Source organism: Anguilla anguilla, chromosome 7 (assembly GCF_013347855.1).
Source record: "Anguilla anguilla isolate fAngAng1 chromosome 7, fAngAng1.pri, whole genome shotgun sequence".
Taxonomy (NCBI): Eukaryota; Metazoa; Chordata; class Actinopteri; order Anguilliformes; family Anguillidae; genus Anguilla; species Anguilla anguilla.
The window spans coordinates 6,452,446-6,476,052 of record NC_049207.1 but is presented as its reverse complement, the minus strand read 5'-3'; the positions used below and the strand labels follow the sequence as shown (position 1 = coordinate 6,476,052).

Below are 23,607 nucleotides of genomic sequence, written 5' to 3'. Positions count from 1 at the left end.
TGGATATTCACCCATTTGCCATTTCATGAGCAAAACACTTCTGTGCATCTCGCCCACTTGGCGCATTTGAGAAAGATTCCCCTCCCTTTTCTTTCCCAAACCCCACACTGACTGAAACCCGAGAACTGCTGAAAACAAAGCATGCCTCTGAATAATAAAATGTAACAAAAAAAAAAAAAGACATTGCTTCCTCCTCATCTGTTACTGAATAAAAGGTAACTGGGAAAATGGGAAATTGAGCTTGACGAGGGAGATGGTGTCTGTGGCAGGCCTCTGGTGATCCAGCCCACCGCTGGCCCAACAGAGCACGGCATTTTACAAACCTTCTCTGATACGTATCCATCATCTGCATGATGTGACTTCATCAATCTATCATTATCATTTCGACAAATAACTATCTTAAATTTATTTTTTTACTACTTTGTGAGAAGGCACAGCTACCCTCGACACAACGCCGCCCACTATTTCAGCCTACAGCGCTATCGCTTACGCACGGAGAACATCTAACGATCTCTCAGACTGTAAAGCGATATCGGATGACGCAGTGCTGTAGGGCGAGAAGCTATGCAGCGTTATAGATCAGGGGAGGGGTGGGTGTCAGCGTTACCCAGCACGGTGCAGAAATGAGAAAACATTAAAGAGAGCACGAACAACCTGCTCGGGCTGAGAGGCCTGGTGGGGCCCATTGGATGCCTGTTGCCTGGATACATACATTCTGCACATCCAAGATTCTATGAGCTACATTCTAGAATGCAGCAGTCCTTTGAAAACGTTCTATTCTTTCCCCTCTTGTTCTCCCCAGGGAGTAAGACAATGGACAGTAAAAGAAAAAGAAAAAAAAAAGGAAAACACGCTTTACTGAAACATCAGAAGAGATTCATTCACTAAGTGCCCAAGCCCAGTCTTTCTTCTCATAACCTACTTTAAGCTTTTTTAAGCTACAGGTAGATGTTCTATTATGCAGTGTAAAGGGACTTCCTGTTCCAAGGTAGTTATTATACTGTGTAGAGGGTGGGGGCGGTGGGCTGTATGGGGTATGGGTATCTACATCTCATAATTCCATGTTTGTGTATTTTTACAACACTGGGAAAACATGAAGGTAATTCCGCCTAACGAGCCAAGCAAACATCTGTGCAGCTGCCGTCGGTGACTGCAAAGACTACATAAAGAAATTACATCAGAAGAGATAATAAGTGGAGCCTTCAGAAACAACACCAGTAGGTTTCAAACCTTCCACAGACCAGTTACATGGACAAATAGCTTTACCATACGCACCCTCCCTCCCCCCCCCCCATACCCCCCTTCATCCTTTTCAGTCCATTTGAGTGCAAAGCCCTGAAGACTATTTAATGGCATAATTTAGATGTCCTCTTCTGATATAACGTACTGTACATATGCACTTTTACATCACTTTGGATAAAAGCGTCTGCTAAATAAATGTAATGTAATGTAATGTAATATACATCTACACAGAGCCATAACGGGAAAACGATTAAAACCATGAAATGCGCAAATCCAGGGAGACGTGCTTAGAGCTCGTTTCTTAAGTCCTAAGTCCTGTGAGGACGATCCGACCCAAGGTTCAGGAGGTTCACACCATCTGCGGAATGTGACGTTCTCCTCCGCCAGGCGCAGGCGCGGTGTCGGAGGAGAAGGCAGGAATGCCTGTAAGACTTTCAAACAAGTCACATCAGCTACGGAGCACAGTAGCTGACTCGACAGAGGGCGGGATTAGAAAGTGAATGGGGGGGGGGGGGGTGGTCACAGAGGTCACGTCTGACCTCATGTCTTATTTACATTCTCAGACACCTCTTCTCTCCGACCGTCTCTCCCCCCCCAGGATGCCGTAGGTGCATCAGCGGACAGAAACCAAAGTTACAAGAGGAATGTCGACAAAAGCTCAACACTGCGTGGGATATGAAAAATAACATTTTTTTATAAATATAAGAAAGTCTTTCTCTTTGCTTATCTTGTCCTCGTCAGGACGATGTAATCGCGGCGTAACTAAAGGTTAATGGCTGCCACCCCGAAGATGGCTCACCAGGTTCAAAGGTCACATGCCCTAGGTTAGCAGTACAGCATCCAGGACAGCCTCGCTGACAGAACCAATGATGTGGCCTGAAAGTGACAGTGACTAATAACTTCTGACGAGGCTGCCTATCACCACCAATGACAAGAATGCGCGTGATCGATATGCACGTCAAAAAAAAAGTGTTAACGGAGCGGTGAGCAAGTCGAGGAGCACTGTAGCCAGTCACTCTTACTGTCTGATGTGTATTTCTGCTCAACCTCTGACTCCGATGGCCATATAACAGAAGATGAAATTGTTCATTCAGTCTGGAGGAGAAGGGAGTAAAAGAACGGACTGTGATAAGGCAGGACACCTTGCTATTTTGGGTTTATCGATAAAATACGGTTTTAGTTACTCAGCGTGACTCGAAAGGCCCGAAGTCGCAGTGACAGAGCACAACACTAGGAGGCGCCACGCGGAGAGAGAATTTCCTTATCTTACCCGGCTCGATAACTTGGAGGGGGAATCACGCACGCGGGCACGTTCTTGTTTAGCATTCACGCTAACTACTGAATTAAATTTAATTTTGAAACCGCTTAATTCAGCAAAATACAAATAACTCACCTCGTCTTTCAAGATAGACGGTCCAGTGTTAAATATTTATTTACCGAAGCGATCAGTAGCCTATAAACATTAACAATTGTAGTAGTGTACTATATTTGTAAACATTCAGTAGGCTATTAGTATACCAGCTGCGTGTCCTACAAAGCAATGTTTTTAACTGAAACAACTCAATACCTATTTCAACATATTTGATACAGTGGTTTAGTCTGCGAATAATTTCAAGGCTACGGGAAGTATTTAGTAAATCCGCACAGATTAGTGGGAAATCGTATTTGATGCATTCCAGACAACAAGATACTCGGAAAGGTTCTGTAAGGATACTGTAAGGATTTTAAAGTAGGCTAACTAAAACTTACACCTTTCCCCACTGTTGGGATCAACATAATTTAAAGTGCGTCATTACCCCACTAGCTGTGAGGGCTTCGGCAAGGAGATGCTTTTCTCCACCTCCGCCAAATATGCTACACTTGCGCTTCGTTTGTCTAGCCTACTTCACACAGCGCGCGATCGTCAATATTAAGTGATAAGAACACTCAATCTACAGAAGTCGCGTTTATGATGACACGCATCAGAAAACGGCCCCCCCAAATTCACTTTTCGTCAAGTTTTCATGTTTGTGTGCCAAGATCTGTAAACACTGGCGTGCCAGCGCTGATCTGACGTCCTGTGACTCATGATTTGCAGGAATGTTCCTTTAAGTCGGACAAAAATGCAAAGAGACTGGGAGGAGCCGAACCCCCCTGTCACTCTCTCAATATTCTTAAGATATATATCTGGAGGCAAAGGAAAGCGATTCGGCAGCGTGGTAGCAGGTTGCGACGGAGACGCACGGACTATTTACACATATGCAGTTGGCGTATTAGCGAAGTCGTTGTTGCATCCAATGAACGGGATTCAGTACCTCCCACTCGCCTGAATTATCTGGACCGTCGGGCTGTCAAACGGGGAATTCTTTTTAAATTACTGCTCCTGTTCGTGACTGTTGGGACGAAATCGGCTTGGCTGGAACTAACTATCTACTGTCTGGTGAAAACTTGCCTCCACTTGTCACAATAAAAAACAACAGAGAGACATTTTTCCCAGGGACTCTTTAAAAAAACTCACTGAAGTCTTTTGGGATCTTTTAGGATCACGGTCGACTTTGTCTGGCGCGTTTAACGAGGCTTCCCAGAAAAAAAAGATAATGTGGTGGTGGACTTTGCTTGCTGTGGTAGCTCTGTGTGGACTACCTCATTTATGCGCAGGTAAAGATTTGTTTTGTTTAAGATCCTTTTTTTATCTCTAGCTCTGTCTATGCTACTGAGATAGAGTGCATATGAGACAATGTAGCACGCGCTCCCTCCCCCGAAATGGAGCGGTCTGGCGACAAGTGCAACAACGCCACACCGTACAACAAAAATGAACTGGCTTCTGCAGACAATAGCGATTTGGACGCAGATGTAACTAGCTAGTATTGCTGTTCGTGACAAGAATTTCAGACTTGGGCATCGCTCTGAAGTCCTTGCAATCTCCAATATCTGTGTTTTGAACACCAGACAAAAGTAATACAACTAGGGAAAGTGCATTGCTGAAGAGCGCTGTTGCCACTTTTCGACCAGACTATTGTTTAGTGAATAGAACCTTTCACTAACAGAAATGCATTAGCGTAAACTAAGGTGAACTTCCCGTTTTGTATTTAGCGAGGGCAGAATTCACACTAATGTAAGCCGTAAAACATGCTTACGATAAACGAAAGGCAACGGTGTCACGGCAGGCAGGCAGGCAGAGAAACAGTAAAGATGTCATCATCGCCTCGAGGGTTCTTTTATTTACACACGCGCGGGCTGCAACGAATGGGCTCTGTCTGTAACCTAGATTATCCAAGTACGTATTATTGCTGCCTCTGAGTTGCAGACACATGCAGCAGTTGATTTTGACAGATCTAATGGCCATCTGTGCTGAGGTAATTGCAAATAAGTGCATTTTTTTGTTTGTTAGTCGTTAGTTGTATATTTATGATGTAAATAAGAAAATGATGTTATTTTGGTCTATAGTGTATAATAAAAAAATACAAATAGGCTATTTATAGGCTGGAAAACTTTAGCTGTTTACCCACGACGAAGGGTTAGATAACTTACTTGATAATATAATATGAAATGATATGCTCTAGGATATGCTACTTGTTTACTCAAAGTCCCTGTTTGATCTGAGACTGTGTGGGTGTGTCTGTGCATGTGTTCGTTGATTTCGAAACGAATCCAGCTTTACTCTAAATTGTTCACTGCATGCGTCATAATCCCTTTTCCTCAGTTGTATTGTTGTGCTGAAGTGTGTGTAATGTCTGACTCATTTCTTCATCTAACGTGCGGTGTTTACACTGCGATTGCACCTCACTGCCCACAGCGTGGCTGAATTGTGCTGAATAACTGAGCCCTTTTGCTGACGAATACCATCGCGGTCACCCCAAGATTCAAACCTTTATCTCCTGCTCTTGTTATTAACCCTTTGCCCCCACACACTCCCCCCCCCCCCCCCTTGCCCCCCTTCCTTATCTTTCTCCCGCAGAGCTGGGGGTGATATCGGGGGTGCCGACCCGCTGCGACGGCCGAGCCTGTAACCCGCGCATGGGAAACCTGGCGCTGGGGCGGCGGGTGCTCACGCAGTCCGTGTGCGGCTACAACTCCACCGAGCCGTACTGCTCGTACCCGGACGCCACGGCCGCCGGCGCCCCCGCCCCCGCCGCCGCCGGAGGGTCCTGCGCGGCGCCCAAGTGCGGCAAGTGCAACGCCGCCCAGCCTCACCTGGCGCACCTGGCCGCCGCCATGGCGGACTCGTCGTTCCGCCACCCGGACACCTGGTGGCAGTCGGCGGAGGGCGCGGAGGTCGAGACGGTGCAGCTGGACCTGGAGGTGGAGTTCTACCTGACGCACCTGATCGTGGTGTTCCGCTCGCCGCGCCCGGCCGCCATGGCGCTGGAGCGCTCGCGGGACTTCGGCCGCACGTGGACGCCCCTCGGCTACTTCGCCGCCAACTGCACCGCGGCCTTCGGCCTGGAGGAGGGCGTCGCCGGCCCCGACGGGGCCGCCTGCACCTCCAAGTATTCCGGCGCGTTCCCCTGCACGCGCGGAGAGGTCAGTGCGATGGCGAGGGAGCCGACTCTGCCGGGGGGGGTTTCTCCACGGGGGGCGGGGGGGGTTAGCAGTTAGAGCGGGAAAGGCCTCTTTGCCATGTGACGCAACTTAGGAGCCCCGGACCGGAGGTGTCGTGAGCCCTCGTGACGGATTGCTGCGGACGCCGAGGCCAAGACGGATCACGTGAATGAAAGAGTTTTTTCTTTTCTTCCAGTTTGTGCTCCTAGTTATGTCACAGAGCAAACAGGAATTTCATCACGCTTTACTGGGTAAAGGTTTCAGGGTTTAGCCTGATGGGAAAAACATCAGGAGTTTTTAATAATTAAGTATCTGCATTCTACCCTGCACGTGCCAACAATGAGTCTGAGCACAACGCAGGATGCCTGAAGCGATACTGCCGTCTAATAATAATAATAATGCTTGAACGTAACAGCGGAACTGTATATATGAATAGCGTGTGTGAGACGGAGGCATCAGTGGAAGGAGGAATCCCGTACGCGGGTCACGTAAGGTGCTGACAGGCGGGCGGTAATTATGGAGAAAATCTGGATGGTGAGCGTGGAGGAAAAGCGCCGGAGCTCAATCAGGCCTTCTGTGCACCCCGGCCCTGCGGGATTGGCGTGAGCTCGTAAAGCCTTTATCCAAACAGCCAACGGTTTTGCACAATCGGAGGGAATGTTGTCATTAACTACTGTTGTGGTTAGAGGCGGCCGGGCAGTTTAGGGGAAGGGGGGTGGGGGGTCGGGGGGGGTGTGTGTGGGGGGGGTAAGGGGGTGTGCGGAGCAGTGGCACGAGAAGTTTACAAGTGGCCCATTGAAGTTAATTGAAACAATCTGTCAAACATTCCCAGCATGCTCGGGGGGGGAGGGCGGGGGGGCGACCCGATGCAGAACTTTCGGTGCAACGGAACATTTGCTGTGACGAAGCGTTTGTGAGGGCCGTACAAAATATGAAGTCGGAGGCCTCGCTGTTTTTTTTTGTAAAGTAATCAATTATTAACACAGTTGTGGGTTTCTGGGGGGGAAAGAGATAGAGAAAAAAACTACGGTGTTTACGACACGGCGTCGTTCTTTTAAGCCCTCCTGAGTCTGTTAATGTGCTCTGAATATTGCTGAGATTTGATAGCGGCCGCATTGTTGCCGCATAAGTGGTCCAATCGGCTGTTTATTGTCCCGGGATTGCTTTGATCCGTTTCCAGCGCGCGCGGCGTTTGTCCGCGGCGCGCAGAAATAGCTTTCTGAAGTATGAGCGCTTTCCATTAAACGGCCCTGCTCGGCACAGATGTGAATCTACAGGGAAATATTCCATTTAGAAAACGTTTCTTGTGAAGTGGTACTGCGAATGCATTAAAAAAAAAAATACATCTGTTAGGGATAAAAGACCATACGCACTGGGAAAGCCTATGGTTATTCATGAGCGTTCACCGTTATCGTGATGTCATTTAGAAGTTTTTTTTTTTGGGTCAGCTGTGTGCGTTTGCTCATTGGACGTACAGTGAAAGGTTACTGCGTTTTCACACATTGTGTCAGCGTGCGCTCTTGTGCATGTCGCTAAGCAACCTGAGAAAAGGTGTAGGAGGGTGAGTTTGCGCACAATATGCTTCCACCTGTTTTGGGGGTCCTCCTTCCACATGCAATAGAACAGGTGTTTCGTTGGGGGTCAACAGCGAAATCTCCTCACACACCCGAGTAAGCATTTCTCCTTATCCCATATTGCGTGCTCTGTCATCTCTTATCTCATTAGCTGTTTATTCAATACACTTTCACTTTGGAAACTGAGATGGTAAAAGCCTTCTTGGTTGTCGGAGCAACCTCCACAAGTGGTTTATGATGATCGACGTGATATGGTTCACGACGCAGTTTGCTAGAAAGGCCGTCCCTAATCTCTTGACGTCTGTCGAGGAAGCGTCTTTTCTCCGCTCGGTGTTTTCTTTCTTGCCTTCCCTCTTGCGGCTTTGTCCCGCCCGAAGAATGACGCTTAAGCACTTTTCAAATTTATGATTCGCTTATAATCCTGACATATTTTACTGCCCGGAGAGCTGTAAATCTCCTGGCGCTCTTAAAACAACGCCCGCCCCTGCCGAGCGGGGAAGTGTTTGTGTTTCTTTGCCACAACGAAAAAAGGAAATGCCCTTTTCATTCGAGCCCTTCTGTGCGAAGACCTGGCCCCTGGCATCGCGTGGCGCTGAGCGGCTGGGAAGGCCGAGGGGCCTGTGATGGAGAGCTCGAGCGCTGACCCTCGTCCTTCCTCTTATAAACAGTCCTACAAGGAAGGTGACTCGCGGGGCCACAGTTTTAGCACTGCGATTGCGTTCTGAAAAACAAACACGCGCCAGGCTTTCCCGTCTTTCATAGAATGCGATGGAAGTGCAGGAAAAAACTCATTTTATTGGGTGAGGAAGGTTTTATCCTTGAATTCACACGTTTGTATATAGGCCAGTACTCACACACTCACACGTGTGCTCACGAAATATCACGTCAGTTTTTTTTGTATGGTACAGACCCGTTAGGACCCGTGTGATCATGGCTGTTATTACACGACGAAGCGAACGCCCAGAGAAGTGGGGCGGGGCGGCTTCCAGTGTAGAAAACGAGGTCTACTCAGATCGTCAAGAGCTCGTTATTGAACGGTAATTAACCGTGGCGTCTTGCGAGGCCTGCCGTTTTGCAGTCGGACAGGCGTGGACCCCGATGGATCGAAACGAGGAGGAGGAGCGACGTCGCTTCCAGCGGTTCTGAGTGGCAGGTATTCGGGAGTTATTTTTTTTTTCTCTCCCTTTTTTTGCGAAACATTAAAACATGTCATCTCTTGTGCTGAGAGCTGAACGCGCTCCGGAGAAACCTCCAGCGCGAGAACGTCGATCGGACCCTGAAGTGTGTTTGTGGAGGATGGGATGAGCCGGGGGATACGTGATACATGCAGTTTGGTTTAATTTGAAGGTCGAATCTTCGGCCCTCCTGCTCTTAAGTTAACTGCCGCATGACTGTATTGTATTCCAGCACTTTAAAAAAAAAAAAAAAAAACAACAAACCCACTTTTTGTCCCTCCATACCCTCCTCCCACACTTCTCTGAGTGCTACCGTTCAGTTGCCCCCCCCCCCCCCCCGCCCCCCCAGCTTATTGAATAATTTATCGGAAGTAATGGATTGGAAGAACGTGAGCAGGGGGGGTCAGTGCGCTGCCACGCTGTCTGACCTCCTCTGAGGACGGGCTAGACGCCTCTGCCCCTTCGGCTTCCCATCTGTCTGTCAGGGGCGGAAACTCAATTTCACTGATGGGTTCGGCCCCTCTCGTGCGGAGGACCACCCCCCACGACCTGCGGAATGAACGAATCATCCGTTTTTTTATACGATCACAATAAAACGAAAGCGGGGGAAACGGAGTGGGCGTTTGTTTATTTGTTACCATTCCTTTTTTTTTAGAGACGCCTGCATGAGATTTGAATTAGTTTTAGAAGCTATTGTTATTGCTGAGGTATTTCCGTCACTGGCTGCAGTTTCTAGAGTAAAGATGAGAGAAAATAATTTTTTGATGTTTTGAAGTTTGGATGCGGAAGTGATTGTGTGTGTTGACATATGTGCGCGCACACACTGGCGTTCATCTGTCCTCTATGTCGCCCTAGTCCCCGCAATACCATCATCAGGTGCACTTTTTGTACTCTTCATTCCAGGATTTGTAACGGTGGTGAAACCCTCCGCCCGCCCCTCGCCCCTCGCCCCTCCCACCCCCTTGCCCCCCCCCCCCTTCCATACGTTGCCTCCTTGTCCCGGGCTCTTTTGTTCCCCCCGCAGAGTTATGGAGGACTGGATCTCTCGCCCGTTCTTTGTCTCCGCATTTTCTCAAGTGTCCCCGCGCTCCACGGTCTATTTGTTATGTACCCTTAATTGGCGAACACAATGCCGCGACCCCGCGACCTCCTCTTTAACGGCTGGAGAATTAATAGCGCGTCCCCCTTTCACGCTAGGCCAGGGTTGTGAACGGCGAGAGGACATAAAGCACCGTCTCCATTCCGCTGTTTTCACTCGGCTGCTGTGCTCCGAACACGGGGGGGGGGGGGCGGAACAACGAAAAAAACTAGGCCCCAACCTCAGTGAAAAGCACCGTTGTGATGATGATGATGTAATGATGATGCAATGGTGATGTAATGATTGAGAGCGTACACCTGTATCAGTTTTGCATCACATTTGCGTTAAAAGACGTGAAAAGATGACGAGAGCTCTTTACATATATATAAACTAATTCAACTTTTTTGAAAAGGAGGAAACTACTCAAGCTGCAATAATGAATTCAGTATTAGTATTAGCCAATGCTATTCATGTGGTTTTAATTGTAACAGTTTTAGTAAGAGCATTGGTAATAGGTTACAGTAGAAGTAGTAGCTTGGACTAGCAGCAGTAACAGTGGCAGCAGTAGTATAGTAGTACAGTAGTATAGTAGTTCTACTATACCACTGCTGTGGCAATGCAATATGTTACTATAGAAGCAGTAGTAGAACTGTAGGGAGTATTATTGGTAGTGTCTGACGTGGTAATAATAGAAGCAGCAACAGGTGCAGCAGCAAAAACAGCGGTAATAGTGATGCCAGTAGTAGTATAGTAGTACTACTATACCACTGCTGTGGCAATGCAGTATATTACTATAGAAGCAGTAGTAGAACAGTAGGAGTATTGTTGGTAGTGCGTAGTGTGGTAATGATAGAAGCAACGGCAGGCGTAGCAGCAAAAACAGCGGTAATAGTGATGCCAGTAGTAGTATAGTGGTACTACTATACCACTTCTGTGGCAATGCAGTATATTACTATAGAAGCAGTAGTAGAACAGTAGGAGTATTGTTGGTAGTGCGTAGTGTGGTAATGATAGAAGCAACGGCAGGCGTAGCAGCAGAAACAGCGGTAATAGCGGTGGGAGTCGCTATGGTAACTGCGACAGGCAGCAGCAGCAGCGGCGGCGGCAGCGGCGACGGTTGGCGGAGTTATCTCCTTTCTCTCCTGCCGTCTCCAGCTGGCGAAGCGAGGGTGTGGTTTTCGTCGCTTCTATTCACGAGCGCTTGTAAACAAAAAAAAAAAGGGCCTGGGGCCTGGTCGGTTGCCAGAGTCCTGAGGAACGGGGCGAGCTTGGAAAGGAGGGGCTGGAGGGGTGGGCGGGGGGGGGGGTCGGGGGGGGGGGGCGAGAGGGAGAGAGTCGATGAGAGAGACCTGATGTGTCAAGAAGCACCTGAGAGGTTTGCTAAGCGTCTTTGTGAGTTCATCATGCAAGCCCTACCACGTGAAAGGGTGTGGTTGTGCTGTTGCCAGGTCGATATGCTATAAATGCTGTTATAGTTCTCTTGGGTTCAGCGCAGACATAATGATGAACCAGCATAATGAGAGTTAGTAACCAGGTATGTATCCATAAGAATAGACACATTCCAGAAAGGCCATACCTCCCATAATACTGATGTACAAGTGCTGTATGGTGTTTACCCTGTGAATATTTTTAGCATCTGCCGAAGTTGGAATCGTTTAACTGAAAATTTAATGTGCACTCAGAAAATCTATAGCTGGAGAGTTACCTGATGTGGCCTTGTGAAAGGTTTCGAGCGATATTTCACCCCAATATGAGGCTGCCCCATTTCCTTTCTTACCTTTAACTTGATATCACGGTGTCAGCTTTCCAAGGTCTTTGATCCCATTTTTAGGGCGATATCCAAATGACTGGAAATCATTGTGTAATCAGTGCAGCTGTCAAGCTTCTCAAGTCTTGCGGCTTACCAAGAGCTGGGGATGCTGCTTTTGTGTGGGAAGACGGACTTTTTTCTTTCGTTTGGATATTTGCCTGAAATTTCGGAGAGTGATATCTGGGATCAGAAGCCCCCGGAGGGCTACCATTGTCAGGTCAAATGAATAACGTCGATGTATGAGAAGGAACTAGAAAGTTCTTTTTCAGGGTGACTCACCCCTTTAAGGAATCGACGCACAGCCAGAGGTCAGTGAGTTCGGGGGGACCTCATTGGGCCGTGGTGCTGCGGTAGCAGCGGGTAAGGTCGGTCGACGGCAGTTCGTGGGCAGGTGTTGAGGCCCTCTCGTCTCCCCCCCCCCCGCAGGTGATCTACCGCGCCCTCTCCCCGTGGCACGCCCTGGACCCGTACGGCACGGCCGCCCAGCAGCAGCTGCGGGTCACCAGCCTGCGGGCGCGGCTCCTCCGGCGCCAGGCCTGCCCGTGCCAGGCCAAGGACCCCGCCGCCAGGGCCCTGCCCACGGAGCACTACGCCATCTACGACTTCATCGCCAAGGGCAGCTGCTTCTGCAACGGGCACGCCGAGCACTGCGTGCCCGCTCAGGGGTACCAGCCAATGCGGGAGAGGACCAATCATGTGGTGAGTGGGGGGGGGGGGGGGGGAACTACATTACCCACAATTCTCTTTGTCCCTGCAAAAAAGTGAGAAGTGAGAGTAACATTTTTTTGTAAATTTGTGTGTGTGTGCGTGTATTTTTCTTTCTCATACCGCAATAGCTTATTTTTGGTACCGTCTGTTATGCCGACCAGACCTTCAAAACAAACCGACAGAAGCCACAATATGCAGTGTCCCCCCCCCCCCCCCCATCCTCCCCACGTCTCCAGTGCACCCCATGCCAGTAGCTAAAAGCCTGTGTGCCCAGCTGCAGCTGATAAAGGATGCACCTGCCTGCTGGGTAAACACTCGGCACCCACTGATGTTAAAGGACACCCTGACTCATAGACAGCGCTCTCACCCCTGATGTCTATTCTCTGCTGTCCTCTCGTCTGTCCTGACGTCCCTGGCCCTTTGAGCTTCTTTGATAACCCGGCTTCTCCTTTCCGCCTATTGTCACAGCCCAAGGGCCTGCTTTAGACCGGCACCCTGCTTCTGTGACTGACAGGCAACCTGCACTGCTGAGCTTATGGTGACCTAACTGTAGAACGTCCTCAAAGGGCAGAAGTGTTTGTGTGGGTGTGTGTGTGTGTATGTGTGTTTGTTTTGTAATGGGATCACACAATGCTCAGTATTCATTAACTTTGATGCCATTTTATAGGATTGGAACCATCCCTCGCTAAAGCCAGTTTGGAACCTTTTCTAGGCGTGGCTTTTCAAATTTAGTTTCCAAAAAAAAAAAAAAAAATCCATTCCCTGGAAAATGAAAAATGAAAAAATGTATGATAAGTATAAAATCAGAGCAGCTGTTGCTAGCGTTATGCAACTCAGCCCAGGCCATTGCTTGGTTTTGATAGAAAGATTTGCGTGGGAATTTTATTAAATGGACCTTGACCAGAGTAATCACCCTGAGCTCCGGGTAGACGCCACGGTCTGATGACAGCACCTCTATATACTATAAAGTAATTATTAAAAGTACTATAAAAGGACTATGAAGTAATTATTCCACATGTACGTCCATGTGATTCATTACACTTTCAATTATAATTGCAGATCTAACCCTAGATTATGAAAAACCGAAACCAAAAGGCAGTTCAGTATTGTATGGTACTTACAAAACACTTACCGATGTTGCATTAGCAATATTGAAATGTATGAAATATTTAAAAATATTTATCTGCAAGCAGCAGATTCTGGAATATTTTATTTGAGACTTAGAAAGGGATCTCTGTAAATATCTGTGTACTTTTTAAGGAGCCCCTCCAAATAAGTTATATTTGTCTAAACACAGCACAACTTCTATAAAGAAAATAAGTCTGGGGGGACATAAATCTAAAACTGCAAGTCTTCTGCTAGAATTTGGAAGACTTGTGTCCAATGTTCATTCAGCAAAAACAACGTTTTCCCCCTTCAGAGTTTATGGTTCAGCTTAGTTATGAACATGCATAACTTCAGCCTTATCTGGCTGCTTCCCCATCGTGATTTAGGGGTTTCTGTCTGGTATTTTACTCCTTGAAGGACCCATTCATCAAGAGAGCCGACAAACGATTGTAGCACCGAACCTGTCCTCAGGTTGACTTCTCTTCGGGTCCCTCTTCCAGTTTGGGTTGACCATTGTCAGGTCACACAGGTCAAAGGGAAATTTCAGCTAAAAATAACAAATTGCATTTTTGAACTCAGTGTACTGAACTCCCCCCGGGTAAATTTTCCTATCAAAGTCTGAGTGGTTTGAGGAACAATATCCAAAGAATTAACCAACTATGTTTAACTCAAACACAAAGTACTCAATCAATGTTTGATTACACAGTTCTATAACCCTGTCTCTGACAAGACCAGCCCCAGATAGAGTCCCGGGGCTGGATTTTACAGTTGGTTTTTTGAAAACAGGACATCAGCGCTCTTTTGAATCATGCCAGCAAATGTAAGATGCCATTGGAAACCCCGCCGATTGTGTAAACTTTGCCGTTGTAGATAAACGGTTGCTGTTTTTAGATCAGATATAAAGTGCTCATTTGGGGGAGTGTGTTTTGGGGGGGATGGGGGGACAGGGAGGGTGGGTGGTGGTGAATGAATGTGTTACGTATCTTTAGAATGTACATGCCTCCAGCATTCTTAACTCCTGAGCTTCAGTGCCTATCGGCTCGATCAGGACGAACTGTCACGCCGGAGCCTTTGAACGGGATCGTTCATTTCCCCGCTATCGCCCAGGCGAAAAGAATGGAAAGTGATTCTCGTGCGTCCCCCCCCCCCCAACCCCCCAACGCCCCCCCCCCCCCAGACATCTGCTGATTGTGTTACATTTTCGCACTTCCCGTATGCGATCCCCGAATCCGAGCCCACAAATGCCCCCCTTGTTTACAGTCAATAGCCTTTAATCTTGGCCCGGCATGAAGAGAAATGTCGGACGGGACGAAACAGGATCTGGAAGCTGGGGAGCGCCGCTCCTAGTCCTGAAAGGCGAGGCCTAGACCTGAGTCTCTTTTTTACCTGTGAAAATTTTTTTTATTTCAGATCAAGAGGCTGCTTTCACAAATTAAGCCATTATCCCTTAATCATTGAATTATTAATTGCCACACTTCGATACATAGTTTGATAGTGCAGAGTAAAACGCCCAGTGTTAATTCAACTCTAACAGAGTTCACGTGAGTCCACTCTGGCCGTAGTGGTCTCATACAGACTTTTTAAGACCTTATGTGGGTCCTGCTTTTGTCGACCACGCGTACGTGTGTTTTCACTGGAATAAAAAAAAAAAACGGACCGGTGAAAATTCTTTGCTTAAATTATGGCCCGCTTGCGTAAGTGTTTCTAGCAGCTGCTCCACACCACTGCCCCAGTGACTCACACCACATGCCCCGTGATTTGCTGTCCTAATAACGTGCTACCTGCACACGGGAGGGCTGGGGTGAAACCCGAGCGGTGCAGTCTGCACGCCGAGCGGTAATTCACGGTGGCAGACTGTCTGCGTTTTCACGCTAAATATCACAGCCGCTCCGCTCGTGCGTGTCCAGGGCGGTGCGTTCGTGCGCGAGGCAGTCGAGTCGTCCTCAGGCACTGTAATTAGCTCTGTCTTGTCTCAATATAAAGTGGTGGCGTATGTTTAAATGGCACCTCTGCTCATTGCAATGATCACGTTGGAGGTTTATAATTAACAGGAATTAAAAGTAGGTGTATGAAAACGGTCGTTACCTGGAGATGCGGCAGGTTATACAGGCAGTTTCCCTAGCAAGACCGGAGTGTGTTTTTCTTGTTCTTGTTTTTGTTTTTGTTTTTTTTTTTCCCACCCCAGATAGAGATATCTGTCAAACCCAAACAAAGCTTGCACGTCAGAGATGTGGGGGAGAGATTTAAGGTTTCTACTACTGAACTGGGGGCAGGGTTGCTGTTTAGGCTTGACAGTTGCGTGTAGCAAAAATAAGTGTTTCAAAATAAATAATATAATTTACTCATAAAGCCATGTGTAAATACCAAACATAATACCAAATTAATTTACTCAGAAAGCCCTCTTTTTATCTTGTTCAGTTAGTCCTTGCTTTATTAATAATGGGCTATTGCTGACCAGAGCAAATTGTTTTGCCTTTAAAATTACTTCAGAATTTCATATTTAAACCAGATTGCATATTGTTACATAACAGTAGTGTTACCAAAATAATTATGTTTAAGGCCACTGTGTTGAATAATGCAGTCCATTGGACATATTATTCCTGCTTTGCCACTGTGGGTTTCTCAAGTCACATGTCTGGGGTATTTTCTCTTGACAGGAGAGCCCATTTTTGCAGTGTTGCCCAGGAGGGTGGAGACATGCAAAGCCATTTTTTACAGGTTTCCTAACCACTTGTGCCTGACCTTTGACCTTTAACGCCCCAAACAACTGTTTACATTCTGTTAATGACGGACACACTCAGCACGTCTTTACGAGGCTCCAGAGAACTGACTGAATTAACTGCAGAGACACCTCCCCTTGCACCACCACCACCACCACCACCACCAACCAGCCCTGCCAGTCTGCACCCGGTCCCGGGAGCATTGCAAGCAATTAGAAAACGAGACGTGAAAATTCGGCCAAAATTATAATTAAGGGACTTAAATTTTTCCCGCCGAGGCGACACGTGTGCAGACGTGGGCTGTTTACAGGCATACCGTCGCTCGCGTGCTCGCGCACACGCACACGCACACGCTGTCAGCTATTTGCTTGTTTTGAAGCTCGCCGCGCGGCCCTGTTTGTCAGGGAAGCTGGCGGGAGAGACGCCCATCCTCTTGATGCCAGGATTTTCCTGCCCCCCCCCCCCCACTCCCGCCATCCCCCCAACCCACCACCCCCCGGCCCCCAGTCCCTTGCCACCAGCCCCCGGCCTCTCTTGCCCCTGTTTATCAGGCGGCCCTGCCTGTTTCATCTGAAAGGTCCCGTCAAAACATTGCTGGGTGCTAATCTTCAGTCCCCCCCCCCCCCCCCCCCCCCCCCCCCCCCCCCCCCCCCACCCCCCCAGACCACATACTCAGACACACACACAGTGGAGAAACTTCCGGACTTGTAAGAATGTCTGTATATCAGCAGCGGTCTCTCCGGACCATGCAAAAGGGCAGCAGGAACAGGAAGGCGGGTTGGGGGGGGAGTGTTTTTGGGGGGCGGGGGGGATCGAGGGTTCGGTCAGCGAGCTAAGCGCGCCCCTCTCGTCCCATGTCACACTGGTAAACACGTGAAATCGGTTTTGGACGGCGACCGTCTGCCGTCGCCGTGCGAGGGGGGCTGTCCCAATCTCCCGGGCCTTTCCACCAATCGCTTCGCTCCGCTCGCTTGCGGCCTCTCGCTCGTGCTTCACAGCTTCGGCTGTTCAGTCTGAAGCTGTTTGGTCCGAGGAGGGTTTCCGTGAGGTTGTCTCAGTTCCTGCGTCCTGCTGTGTGACATGTTGCTATTTGTAATAACAGTATTATGCCCCAGAGACACGCATTAATGTGTGAGCTTAGGTGTGAATGGTCAGAGGTACCTGTTAATGGCAAGAATTACAATACTTATCACATACATTAAAACTGTTTTATTAAATAAATATACAACTCCATGCATTAATACTGCTTTTATTTAATAAATCTACAACTCTATGCTTCCTCTTAACCTGACCTTGTGGCCCAGCTGGCTCCCCTCCACCTGTGGTCCTACTCCACCTTACCTTAAGTGGATGGTTTGGGTGGTTTTTTTCTGCGTGTGTTTTATAACCATTTCGGCGTTCACTCGGGGCGCAGTGGAGAGAGGTGATGTCGTAGGGCTGCTCCTGGAGAAGCACATTTCCATGGCTGAGAAACTCCCTGGTCACTCTACAGCAGCTCGATCAAAAACCCACGTCCACATCAGCTCTTTTTGGAAAAGACTGGACACCCCTTGGTGTATAAGGCCCGGAGAGTCGGCCCCCCCACAGGCCCCCCGTTTCTGCTCCTCCACTCCGTGTGTGTCTGTGTTTAATGCGCAGAACAGACCGGTGCGGTGCAGCTGTGTGTGGAGCTCAGAGGTGGTCTGTGGCCCGCGCCAGGGCGGACGCGGGAGGAAACAGACCTCCATCTGTCTGTTTTCCACGGCTGGGAGTCAGATTAGCCCTCCCCTTGTCACGGCCTCTCCTCCTTGACATGTGTGTGGAACCACATGGGGGCTCTGATACATCTGCTTCTAAATTTAGAAGCCCCCCCCACCCCCCCCTACCCCACCTTTTTTTTGGGTAACTGCTCCGTCTCACCTGGCTGGTCAGGCCTAACTAGGCTTGAGGGACACACTCTGTGGAGGTCAAACGCTGGACAGAGAACCCCCCTCTCTCCCCCCACCCCCCTTCTCCCTCCCCCCTCCTCCTCTCGTTCCCATGGGTCCCGTACATGCTCCAGCGCTGGTCTTCTGGAATGTTCTCTGGACCGCGCTCTGGGAGTCCTCTGGGGGGGGGGGGGCGGGGGGGGGGGGGGGTCCTGTGCAGCTGAGGGCTGGAAGTTACAGTAGCACACGCATTAGAGGACAGGCCTCGCCTCCAGAGGGGCTTCGTGGGGAACGACCGTTTTTTATTTTTTGGTTTTTAACAGAACCGCAGCGTACAAATCGGGCTGTTGGTTGAGGAATTCGAGCCGATTCTTACCCCCCGTGAAAGGTTATCACTGGGGGAATACTGTAATTGCCGTCTGCAGTCAGGGATGCGAGTGGAGAAAACCTGCTGTAGCTGTCGGGTGGCCTTTTTGTGTATCGAACTGCAGTCCCATCCATTTCGACATGGAACACTATAGGACGAATAATACCACAGGGGAATGGCATGCCACCTGTCATGCATAAAACATTGGGATATGCGTTCATTCAACCTTGGCCTCGACATGCGTGTAATTGTAAACATTACACTTTTTCTTCACCAACTCGGTTTGTTTGAGATACTATTACTGATTGTCGAACTCAACAATATGCCAAACTTTATTTGTGAAGGACGAATTCCTGCCTTTCATTAGTCAGAGTTAGTCGAAGTTAAGGACAAATTTTTCCTTTTTTGGAATTTTCCGTTATATAAATGTCTCATAACTCAGCAACTTACACAATTTCTTCAAATCCCAATGGGTCCAAATCTTATTGTTGTGTTAGTAAATACAAAAATAAACAGTTTTTTCACTGTTTAACTTTCCATATACGGGACATTTTTTCGTGACGCTGATGAGAAGTGACTCACGGGCCTGAAAGGTTTTACCCCCTCCCAACCCCCTCCCCCACGAATATGTAATTAAACTAAAGCAGAAAAACAGTTTTTGAGAACATGGTATTATAAAATTGTGTGTGTGAAAGTGGCATTTGTTCCCTAATTATGTGTTTGCGCTCCGTAAGATTGGTGCTTTTGTTTTTTCGTTAAAATTTACTCACCCTGCTCAGCCTGTTTTGTGTGCTGTGTGTGCCTGTGTTTGTGTTTGTGTTTTGTGTGCTGTGTGTGCCTGTGTTTGTGTTTGTGTTTGTGAACGTGTTCCTCCATAATCGGGGGTGCTCAGGCGTGATCTGAAGGACACCCCCGCAGCGGCGTGTGATTTATTTTTTTTTCCAGGCCTAATTCGAACCCGGCCTTTATCGAAACGCATGCTCGTTTCCAGCGATTACGCCGAACAGCCGATCTGATTAAGTAATTAACGGATCTGAATTGAAGGACAAGCGGGGGCGGGGGGGGGAGAGGCGACCCCACGGCTCTCTTGCCCCGGGGGCCTGGTGTCCTGCCTCGGGCGAATCCGCGAGGGCCTTTTTCCGAATTGTTCGCACTGGCGACAGAAATTCTGGGCGATGGCGTCATCTGGAGGGATCGGGGGCCTGCTGATCCCCTCCGTTCCCCCCTCAGTACCCCCGTCCCACAGGTTGAGTGTTAAATGAGGGATGCTGATGTGATATTGGCAGAGTGCTGGGACAGAGGGCCTGTGGTTAATGGCGGTTGGACGCTCTCTCCCTCTCTCTCTCTCTCTCTCTCTCGGGCAGGTCCATGGGAAGTGCGTCTGCAGGCACAACACGGCGGGGGAGCACTGTGAGCGCTGCGCCCCCCTCTACAACGACCAGCCCTGGCAGCCCGCCAACGGCCTCACGGGGGCGGCTAACGAATGCAGGAGTGAGTACATACAGTAACACACACACACACACACACACACACACACACACTCACACTCATACAGTCATACACACATACACACTCACACTCATACAGTAACACACACATATACACACTCACACTCATACAGTAACACACACATATACACACATATACACTCTGAATGCCAGCCTGACCGCACTCTCGCTGCGTTTCCTTCCCAGAGTGCAAGTGCAACGGCCACGCCGAGAGCTGCCACTTCGACTGGGGGGCGTGGCTGGAGTCCGGGCAGCGCAGCGGCGGCGTGTGCGACGGCTGCCAGCACAACACCGAGGGGCGGCACTGCCAGAGCTGCAAGAGCGGGTTCTACCGGGACCCGCTGCGGCCCGCCTCCGCGCCCGACTCCTGCAAACGTAAGACGCGCGGTCGCCGACGGCAACGCCGTCCCCCCCCCCCCCCGCGCTTACCGCATCCGCCTAGCGCATTCGAGCTGGCCATCGAAAACCAGCCGGCGTTCTCCCGTTCCGCCAGGCAGAACCCTCGCGGCGTCGTGCGGGTTCTGCTGCGGAATCCTGGCGTCGCCGTAATCCGTGCACGTGAGACCCCCCCCCCCCCCGGCCGAGACATGCTCACCCCGCGGCCTGGGGGGGTCTGAGATCATACAGAACGGTTACTTCCTCCGACCGCGGAAAACAGGCCTTTAGGAAGTTCACTTGCCGGTTGGGCCTGCACGAATATATTAGTTTATTCCCATTACATTACGTTACATTTACTTGGCAGATGCTTTTTATCCAAAGGGACGCACAGTAAGTGCATAAATTCCCCCCGGGGTCTGGGACCGGCCCAGGTGCACAGGATTGCTTTTCCCACAAACTTTACAAGGTTTCTAACAACACAGCTTTCCCCATTCAAGACTACATTTATTTTTGGTGCTGGCAGGTTTTTCTTTCGCTCGTCACTTTGAGTCCCTGCTGGATACAGCTGATTTTTACTACAGGTTTTATGGTCAGAGCGGTTATGATCTGGAGATCAGCGTGTCTCAGGATGAATATTAATGCCTTCTGAAGAGGGAATGTAAGTCCCTCTGGGAGGAGGGGCTTGGAAACAGTCTGCGTTTGCTTTGCAGAAGCATTTTTTTTCTTGGCGGAAATATTAATCCTAGATTTCCTTTTGGAAAAGAGCTTTTAAAAGAAATATACACATTTCTTGTGCAAATATTTCATTGCTTTAGCCATGATTCACTTGAATCCTTGGGCTACTTCACTTACATCTCTGAAAACTACTGTTTTAGGTCATCAGTAGCATTTGTTAATGGACCACTTATCATTTTAATTGTAAAAATAAGCTTTGTGCTTTGAGTGAGGCAGTGCGCTGTAATGGTTGGAGGCCTGGGCTTGTGAGGGTTGTGTTCTCGGTTGAGTTTCTTAATTTCCACAGTCTGCTATGACATAATTCTGTAAGCGATACTTCAGCCAGGAAGTCATGGTCTAAAATGCCACCCGTTTTTTTTTTTTTTTCCAGAACTCTCATTCTTGTATCTCTTACAGGGAACACAGGCTTAACCTCTGGGAGGGAACATATTTTTGTTTTTTTCCCTCATGACTAGCATATGATTGCATATATGATTGGGGTTAGGTTTAGGGTTAGGATTAGGGTTAGTGTTAGGGTTAGGGTTTTATTTTGCATTCACAGTAAAGTAGAGTCAGAAGGTGTTTGGAATGAGGAGCGTGGCAGACGCGCCACCCTCCCGGTGGAATGCTGGGCGCGGGCGTCGCAGGCCGCGGCTTGCCCTCTGATGGGCACCTGGCCGCGGGTGCCAGGCGGCGAAATGCCAGGGCCTGGAAGAACAACAAAAACACCAAAAAAAACAAAACAGGAAAAGAGGGTCGCGGCACAATCGCCGCTGATTCACGGGCGCCACGCAGTGACCCCCCCCCCCCTGCCCCCGCCCCACCGCCCCCCCGCCCCGCACCCCCCCCCCCCTGTCTCCGGGCGTCCTCACGGCCTGAAAATAGCCAGCCGATTAATCACCAGTGAACTGCCTCAGACACGAGTCAACAACAGCCAGCCTTGCCCTTAGCCCCGTACCACCTTCTCCAAGAATATTAGGCTCTTATCTCCTCATTCTCTCTCTCTCTCTCTCTTTGAGGCAAATGCCAGGGTTTGCCACCGGTGCCAGGTATCTGGTTTCCATTTCATATGCAGTAAATATGACCGGCCTTTGTTTACCCGGGGAATCTGTTTACGGGGGGGGCCTTGTCGTTTAACTGCTCCCTTGAAAAGGAAAGATGGCTGCTTTTGTTGTTGCTGCCAGGAAATGGCCTGCCAACTGGAAAGCAGAGCATAAGGGAGCATAACTTAGTGGCTGACTGGTCTGCATACATAAAGAATTTTCCTCCCAGCGTAGTGTAGCGTAGATGTGTTTTTTCTCAGTGCAGAGAGCTGCTGGGTCACTGTGAATCATATGGAACTTCTGGATGTGACTGTTCTAGAACCCGAGAATTTTATAGCATTATGAGGACCTATGCAATCTGAAATTTTTGTATAGGCTGTGTGAACAGGTTCATAGGACCTGTTGCGCTTACACTTTCGGTCAGCTCTTGAGAATCCGTTATCCTTCTTTCAGATCCAGTCTGAAATGCTCGGTTGAGTAAGATGCCTCAATAATTTTTTTTGATCGGGCGACCTAGCGTCTGTGTTGCAGACCGAAATGGCCTGTAAACTAGCCCTTTGCATTCCGCTGCTTTTCATGCTAATTGTCTCGTCACAGCTGTTCAAAAGCTCTGTCTCTCGAGGCATGTGCCAGCTCCGACAGGAAAACTTGGACCGGGTTGCCGATTCTCTTTTCCCTCGCGTCGATCTCTGCCAGCTCTACCCCGGGAAAAAAAAAAAAAAAAAAAAAAAACGCTGCCGCGTCTTCTCATTCAGCCGGTCGTGCAGTAACTCAGAACCCTTTGTCGCCGCGAGCGTCTACGTGCTCGCCGCCGAGGCTGCGCCAAGCCGCAGGTTCGAAAAAGGAAAACCATAACGAGCCGGGCGTGTGCTGGCCACCGCCCTCATTGTCTGAGATGGATATGCAGTCCTTTCTTTTTTTTTTTTTTGCAGAGTTGGCAGATTTCTGAATGAAGCTGAGCGCCGCTTGCCTGTGTGATGGTCCTGTGTGCACTTAAGCGTAGCGCATACAAACATGTAAAAGGAGGCCATCTGTTCAAAGCTCAGTTTCGCTGAAGGAAAATGATTTGAGAGGCGGAGGAACGTCTTATTAACATTAACTCTGAGACTAGACATTAATGCCATTCTGCCTTTAACCGGAAAGCTTTCTGCACCGCAAGATGGGAGTCTGGATTTGTTTGGGCCTGTAAATATCTCCAGAAACGTAGCCTGAGATTTAATTTAAAAAAAAAAAATGTTTTCTGGTGTAACTGTGGTAGACGCTGCATACCACATCCATACCAGCTCAGATAAAAAAGGGGTCGATAAGTCTTATCTCCACCGAGGAACAAAGTGTGGAGCGCGTAGCTGCGAAATGCAGTGCCTTGTGTCCCGGGCTCTGCCACTATTATTCCAGGAGCAAAGGTTTATTTATCCTTACACACGCTTAACAGCGGTGATTACGCAAGACCCGAACGTGGAGAGAGAGCCCCAGCCCGTTACATAACGCCCCGCCGACCCGCCCAGGCGTCGGAGCCGCATTTGCAACACTGCCGCAGCGTTGCCACGACGATTATTTTTTTTGTAATATATTTTTTGTCCGGGGCAGTAATTTTCCTGTGTGAATGGGAGGGAGAGAACCAACCCGAGCGGGCCCATAACCAGGATGATTAATAGCCCGCACAACAGAGATAGCGCTGCTCTTTTTCATCTCTAGCACAAATAACTCAGGAAGGTCTTACAGGTCTCCATTAGCGAAAATGTTTGTGAATGATTT

The 23,607-nt window shown here is 49.0% G+C and overlaps 1 protein-coding gene across 1 annotated transcript in view; it reads left to right on the top strand.

The window, feature by feature from the left end:
* The first annotated feature begins 3,129 nt into the window (after positions 1-3,129).
* ntn4 (netrin 4) overlaps positions 3,130-23,607 on the top strand; it is a 30,963-nt gene continuing 10,485 nt past the window's right edge. The window contains exons 1-5 of the mRNA XM_035426020.1: positions 3,130-3,879; positions 5,180-5,745; positions 11,827-12,099; positions 19,574-19,700; positions 19,904-20,092. Of these exons, the coding sequence (XP_035281911.1) occupies positions 3,819-3,879; positions 5,180-5,745; positions 11,827-12,099; positions 19,574-19,700; positions 19,904-20,092 (1,216 nt within the window). The 5' untranslated portion in view covers positions 3,130-3,818. The remainder of the gene's footprint in view (positions 3,880-5,179; positions 5,746-11,826; positions 12,100-19,573; positions 19,701-19,903; positions 20,093-23,607) is intronic.